The sequence below is a fragment of the Perognathus longimembris genome, chromosome 13, assembly GCF_023159225.1.
Source record: "Perognathus longimembris pacificus isolate PPM17 chromosome 13, ASM2315922v1, whole genome shotgun sequence".
Taxonomy (NCBI): domain Eukaryota; kingdom Metazoa; phylum Chordata; class Mammalia; order Rodentia; family Heteromyidae; genus Perognathus; species Perognathus longimembris.
Window position 1 is genome coordinate 31,231,797 of NC_063173.1, and position 7,954 is coordinate 31,239,750.

General features: G+C 37.9%; 1 protein-coding gene across 1 annotated transcript in view; it reads right to left on the minus strand.

Moving 5' to 3' along the window:
- Positions 1 to 7,461, minus strand: part of Slc5a12 (solute carrier family 5 member 12) — a 34,190-nt gene extending 26,729 nt beyond the window's left edge. Inside the window, exons 1-2 of the mRNA XM_048360138.1 lie at positions 6,804 to 7,461; positions 619 to 684 (exon numbers count right to left, since the gene is read on the minus strand). Coding sequence (XP_048216095.1) covers positions 619 to 684; positions 6,804 to 7,136 — 399 coding nt within the window. The 5' untranslated portion in view covers positions 7,137 to 7,461. The remainder of the gene's footprint in view (positions 1 to 618; positions 685 to 6,803) is intronic.
- Positions 7,462 to 7,954: the final 493 nt, after the last annotated feature.

A 7,954-nucleotide genomic window follows, 5' to 3' on the forward strand; every position in this document is an offset into this window, starting at 1 on the left:
ACTAGAATTGTGTACCAGGATTGTGTACCAGCAGCACCCTTGTGACACCATGAAGGTACCTCAAGGCCTGGCAGATAAAGAAGCCAGGAAAAGAAAGATGATGTGTGGATTAAGAAAATTATCACAAAGAAATTGATAGAAAAACAGAAACTTCTAGTTGAACCCAGGTAAGGGATTTAACAACCTATCTAGTCAGACATGGTGATACATGCCTATAATCATAGCATGTAGCATGAGGGGACAAAAATATTGGGTGTTTTAATCTCCCATGTACTGGACTACGTAGTGAGATTTTAGCCTCAAAATGTTTTAAAAAGTATGTTACCAGACCATTCCATATTTAAAATTTGTACAAGTTACATATGAGTGAAATAAGTCTCAAGAAAGTACCTTTGTGGCTTACAATATCCATTTATTACTGTTAGTCCAGGCACATGGAATCTTATGCAATGTGGTTGGCTCTCAGGATAATCAAGTATCCCAAAAATGCTACATTTGGAAGAAAGTGGCAGCTTCTATAGGAATTCTGGCATTTCATTAATTTCCCCACCTAATAGCACTTTAACTATATCTGGAAGCTCCTTAATTTCCACCTCTGCCACAGCCATGGCTCCTTACCGTCTGCACAATATAAATGACTGTTGCAGCCATGCGGACTGGTTTGTTGAATCGTAGTTGTAAATACTAGAGGGAGTAAAGAAAAACAGGCACTAAGTGAGTTTTCGGTAAAGTTATTACAATCCTTTTGTATTTTGTATACATATGAAAATTCATAAATACATACAAATATATAAAAATTCATAAATATATACAAATTCATAATTATATACAATTTGTATACATATATATATACATACATAGATATAATTATTTTTAAGTAGTTGTACCAAAGGGTTGGCATTTAACTAAGCAGTTTGGGACTTCGGAGTTTATGGTATGTGTGTCCTTACAAGCATCTGGGAAAAAACCATGCTAAAAGTCAAACATATCAGAAACCCAATTCTTTATCTTGCTTGTCATGAACCAGAACTACTGACTTCCTACCAAGAGGAGAGATAGACTGTTGAATCCATTCTTTCTTTTCATATTTCTTCTAGCCCTAACCTTCATTTCCTCTTCTAGACTACTGCTATAGCCCTCGACATGGCACCCATGATACTAAGTAAGACACACTGACTGTTCTGTTCTATCAACCTGTATCTGACACACTAACTCTTAAAAGAGTTCTGATCATGAAACCACTTTTTTCCCCTCAATATCATGATTGACCTCCCCAAAAGAATACATCTCAAATTTGGTATTCCAAAACCTGGGATGTCTGACTATACCTATATACTATACCTATATCTCCATTCAGACTACATTCACAGATACTCTCCACAAAAAAAATCATGGATTGAAGTGGACTCTTGTTTGAAACAAGAACTCTTGGTACTTCACATTAGCCTATTTTTCATAAACTGCCCTGAAAGATTCCTCACATCCTCAGATAAAGGGCCATTGCATTTTCAGGTAGGTTGGAATTCAGATGATACAGTCTCGTAAATACCTGACTGAAGGAACCATAAAATATTCCCACAAAGGTAGGAAAAGTAAATGAAGAGTTGAGATTTTCAAACATAAAATAGAAAACAGTGCAAATTTGGTAGTGAAGAAAGATTTAGTTCCCACTGCATGCCCTAGGGCAGATAAGTTTACCACATCAAACTATGGATTTCTCTTCCTAAAGTACACACTAAAAAGAATCCAATGGTACAGGTATGCTGAACTGAGCACAGTGCTGCAGCCATAGAGCAATGGCCCTTACTGTTTCATCCGATGAAAATGACATCTATGTGACTTGTGATCATTGCCAAGGGCCTCACCCAGCCATGGCATAGGCCAGAAGCATGATAACTAAGTGACCTGGATACAAACAGCACTGGATGCTTTGAGAGAGGTCACCCTGAGGAATATTCTATACTTTCTCCTAGAGTTTCCTCGTGGGAGTGAGTTCCAGTTATTCTTTAATGACAACCTGCTCTAAGGTGCACCTTTCATGACTTCCTTTCTTTCCAAGTCTGACTTTGCTACTTCCTTATTCATGCACACTAGAATGGATAAGGACTCAAATCCTTCTTCAAAAGTGATTTCATCCAAACCCTGATCTCCGAATAGTAATAAGGATCCAAATATTATTTCTGAGAAAATACAGGTAAAATGATATGATTTCTAGCAAACACAATGTAAAGTGGGTCTTTAAAGTAGATCTATGATGAGGTGTGTCATCTTACTGATAGGAACTCTTTTCCATCATATAATGAACCCATGATAACCAACAGAAACAAAACATTTCATAGACAAGGCCTCTGATCTTTGTTCCCAAAGACTAGCAGTGCTCTTCCCAACATGCTACCTTATCTGATGGCAGTCACATAGATGGCCTCAAGTGAGCCAACTAAAATCTTTTAGTATTTCTCTGCCAAAGTCACTCCCAGTTAAAGACCTGCACCAACAATCTACTATTGTAACACTACTACAGTTATTCTCAACATCCAGCTAGGAATATATGCCTAAAACATAAATTATGTTATGTCATTCCCCTACCCAAACGCTAAATACACCTTGAGTGAAAACCACATCTCTCCAGTAATCCTAAAAGGCATCAGAAACCCTATCAGACCCAACATATCTACTTTAGAGGATTTGGTGGGGGCGGGGTCAGTGCTGGAGTTTGAGCTCAAGACTTTGCTCTTGCTAGGCTGGCACAATACCACTGAACAGACCTCTAGCCTTGTTTTACATGATTATTTATAGGATGGGATTTGCACTTCAGAACAGGCCTGAGCCATGATCCACCTGTTCTTAGGCTTTCCTTGTTAGTAACAATCACAAGCATGCATCATTGTGTCCAAATTTCCTCCATTGGACATAGATTCTCACAAAATTTTCTGTGTGGGCTACCGTGGAACCTCCAATTACATCCTCTCAATTGTATTTTCTCATGGAGCTTGTTATGACAGATTTGTGTCATTGTGCAGTTATGGGATGAGAAGGAATTTACTTCAATTTATTTTTTATTGTAAAGGTTACATAAAGTTACATAAGCCAGGTAATGAATATAGTTCCTTTTGAACAGTGTCACCCCTCCCTCATTTTCTCCCAATTTTTTCCCTACCAACCCCCTCCCCAAGTTGTATAGTTCATTTCCAACACAGTGTCTAGTGAATATCACTGATGAATTAGTTCAGCCTTTGTCCCACCATTTCCGAGCTTCCCCTTTCCCTCCCCAAATCAGGTAAATTTACACACAAGATAAAAAGTACAACAATAAAAAACAGTAACAAATGGGAAAATAAAACAGAAGAGAGAGAGAGAAAGAGAGAGGGAGGGAGAGAGAGAGGGAAGAGAGAGAGCGAGAACCATAAAGAGTACAATAAAAAAAACCCTCTTTATGAATAGTTGTGCCCAGAATGTCCTTGAATAATTATTCTGCCATTCTCAGCTTTCCAGGTAACTAGAATTACAGATGTGTGGATATTTACATAACTTTTACATATTTACATTTGATGACACTATTTACTATGCTGAAATAGCATTCAATAATTCTTTTTGTTGTTTTGTTTTGTTTTTGTCAGTCCTGAGCTTGAATTCAGGGCCTGGGTATTGACCCTGAACTTTTGTACTCAAAGGTCAGTGCTCTTCCACTTTAGCCACAGCTCTACATAATGCCTTTTTTAGTGATTAACTGGAGATAGCTGACTCATAGATTTTCCTGCCTAGGCTGGCTTTGAACTGTGATCCTCAGATGTCAGCCTATTGAGTAACTAGGATTACTGGCATAAATCAGTGGCACATGGCTTTATTACTATTGTCTTATAACTAAACACCTAATTTGTCAAAATATAAATATGATTAGAAAAAGATGACCAAACATAATGGAAAAGAGAAATAAAAGGTAAAACAACTTACAAAAATTATATAGTGAATAAATGCTCAGAAGTTATACTGAAGTGATATATCATGTGCATTATCATAATGGATTGCAATATAGCAAGTAGTTCAGGAGTCAGCTTTTTTTTTTTTTTTTTTTTTGGCCAGTCCTGGGGCTTGGATTCAGGGCCTGAGCAATGTCCCAGGCTTCTTTTTGCTCAAGGCTAGCACTCTGCCACTTGAGCCACAGCGCCACTTCTGGCCGTTTTCTATATATGTGGTGCTGGAGAATCGAACCCAGGGCTTCATGTATACGAGGCGAGCTCTCTTGCCACTAGGCCATATTCTCAGCCCCAGGAGTCATCTTGTCTACAAAGTTCAAGAGAAATGAGATTCGCATTTACAGGCTGTATTCATCAATGCATGGCAAAGAAGAGAAGAAAATACCCTTAACTGAAGTGAAAATGACATGAGAATATAAAGTATCCAAGAAGTGATAACAAAAATGTATGTATGATATTGCAAATGAGATAAGCCTAATTTATAGCATGCAGATGAGAAAAATTCTGGTGCCTTGATATGGGATACTGCATATCAAGGAATATACCACTTGTCTACTTCTGTATTCCCAAAGTGATGAGCCCATAAACTAAAGAATGAATATCTTGTATTTTACAAGTACTAAGTTTGCTAGCAGTTCTTCTACTCAATATACCAGGGTAACAACTATAGAAGATGAACGGAATGAGGAGTGAGAGGGTTTCCTCCTATGTCTGGCAGTGTGCTGACTGTTAGCTAGCATATTCTGTTTTGTGTGTCAACTCGGGTTCCAGAGGCTACACACTTGTGGCAGCTTCCTTACACAGCAGTACCAGGGCAGCATTCCCAGAGAACAAACAACAAACACAGAATGAACATGTCTCATGAGGCCTATACTCCAAACTCACATTATTTTTTATGACATTCTATTCATCCAAGCAAATCACAGAGCCTGTCTAGGTTCAAGAAGTGAGAAACTCTAGTTCTACCTATCTTAGTGTTTAGCACTAAAAGAGATTCTTGAAATGTATATCTTGGAATTTAGAACGGAAGATGAGAAATAAATTCAACACGCGATAGGTTACAAACATGAGGATAGCAACTAATGATCAACATAGTAACATTTACTCCTTGTAGCTGTCCTTTGAGATAGACTTTATTATTATTATTATTTCACACAGATAATAAAACATAAAAATCAATAAAAACAAATTTAAAAACTGATAAAATAGAAGGATTGCTAGTGTTAGTGAAAGAAAGCAAACGATTGAGTCAGAAAAAGGAATACCTCCCAGGATGGAGGAATAGGCTGCCCTGTCTCCAGGTAGGAGTGTAAGTGGCAGGTTGGGAGATAGCAAAGAAATTGCCTATGTTGGAGAAGAGTGCACAAATGGGAGAGAGGTGAAAAGTGAGATCTACATGGTATACAGGTCCAGTTTCAGTGTTGTTATAACAACTGCAAGTGATGAAGTTTAGCAATAGGGAGGTGGGATATCAGATGGCTTGAAATGTGTAGGACACATAAAGCCATTGAAATAGTGCATCATATGCTTGATGGTCCTTTATTACAACAAACTGCTTAGTACATACTAATAATTCCTAAAATGTTACATTATGGTACAAGGCTTAAAAATGTCATTGAATTTCTTCCTTTTTCATTGTCCTGTATAGGACATAGTAACATAATAATGACCCAGGAAAGGACCTCAAAAGTTAGATTACCTGAGTTTGAGAAACTCTCACTTGAGAGCTGGATGATGTTGAACAAGTTAATTCTATGTGCCTAACACTTCTAGCCTGTGTTAACTGGGAATAATGATAATGATATTATCTAAAAGAGTGTTTGAAGGGCAAATGTGATAGTACATGTGAAATACTCAGGGAAGCACTTAGCAAATGGTTAAATATTGCATCACCTTGTGTTCTGATGGTTTTATGCATTGGCCTTCTGATTGCCCTTCTCTACAGCAAACTCTGTGAAGACAGGTTCTATGCTGAGTTTCCAGGGCCAAACAGAGTTGCCTAAAACATAGTAAATGCTGAATGCATATTTATTAAATGAATGTCCATGAAAATTATATACCATATGCAGGTGGTTTCTTACAACTTAAATACTCCTTTCATGAAAATAAGAAATAATTATATTCTACATAGAAATCAAAGCTGAGAAATAATAAATAAAGTCACATAAACTGCTCCTTTTGGTAGTGAGAATGGGCACCATTTTTTTTTTTGCTTCAAATTATTTCTCTGTGCCATTTGGCCTTCCACTCTTATACCTGGAGAAATCTTTTATTTTGAATCATTTCATTTGTTTGGTGTTTTGCTATGGTAATTCTGGGATTGGAACTCTTGGCTTGAGAGGCTGGTACTCTAACCATTTTTAGCATTTTTTTTTTGTTTCTCGATCCCAGTAATATTTGTGAGTCTCGCTTTCTACCTGGGCACCACCTCCCTATGCTAGGATTGCTGGTAGCTAGAATAGCAGGCACATAAATAGTGTCTAACTGTTCATTGAGGAAAGAGCTCTCAAATTTTTATTCTCAAGCTGGCCTCCAGCCATAATCACAAACATTTCATCCTGCCAAATAGCTTGGATTACAGGCATAATCCATGTGTGCCTTGCTAGACAATCCTTTCTAAATACATATTTCTTTGTTATGACCAAAAGCCAATAGCCACAGCTTCGTCTCTCCTCCCCCTCCCCCTGAATAACAAATAATGTCTTTTTCATGACATTCAACAGCCTTGAACATCAATGAATTTTCTTCAACTCCTAGACTTTATCATCAAGATGATATATATTAATAGAGGAACCCTTGTTGAAAGATAGAAGATGTCAGCTTCCTTACCTCATAGGTGCTGGTGATGCCAGATCTGTAGAATACCGGGATAAAAAGCTCAGATGTAAATGTGACAACAAAGAAGTATGCAATGAAGAAAAATATGAAGGATGCCCCAAAGCGGTAGACCTCAGCGGGACTTCCCAGGACAGTGACAGCTGACATGAAGCTGGCTGTCAGGGACAAGGCTACAGGGCCAAAACTCATTTGCCTTCCTCCTACCAGGAACTCTCCAGAGGTTGCCTTTTTTCTTTCCTTAATAGCAAAGAACACACCAATTCCAGAGGAAATGACAAAGAGGGCTGCAAATACAACATAATCCCAAGCTGAAAAGCTCTTCATCTCTGTGCTGGGAAGTATGACCACAGAGAGATAGTCTCAAAAAGCAAAACTTAGAACAGCCACTGCTTTACTGAGCAGGATTGAGATTTTCTGTGGAGGATGAAGAACACGGGCATACGTATAGATCTTCAAACATCAAGTAATATTCAGGAAATTAGTCAAAAAAAAAAGAAACTGTTGATGGAGTTGCTAACAAGAGATGAGAACTTGAATATCTGATCTTGGACAAGAGCTATCTATTTCTCTCCTGAAGCAGAAACCATGGCAAAGAAATACCACACAGGTCCTCTGAAATTAACCAACCACTGAAATTGGAATGGACTTTCTAGATAATCTGCTTTTTATTTTTTATCTTCTAGATTTGTTTTTAACTCGAAGTTAAATATTGCTAGGAAACATGGAAGTGATAAAAAGTTGACCATCTCAGCATTTTTAATTAGTGAAACACAGAACAGAAAATGCCAACAGAACCCTCAGGGTTTGTCACTCTCCTGACTGAGGAAGGGTGGAGGATGTTGTACATGCAGTTCCCTAGGCAGTGGGTACGGAAGGTAAGGAGCAAAGAACTAGGGATCCAGAGACCTTTGCGCTAGTCTTGTCTCAACCCAATGTGGGCTCCTTTTTACAGATCATTTAACTTTTATGAACTTCCTCTGGAACTTTGAGATAAGACCTGATAAGTCTTTGAGTTTCAAGCTCCCTAAACATTTTTTCTGATCTAGAAAATGAAAGATACAACTATTGACCTTGTGGTATTCCTAATCAATATTCTCATTGGACTCTGAAAATGTATTTCCCAACAATGGACTATTTATAAT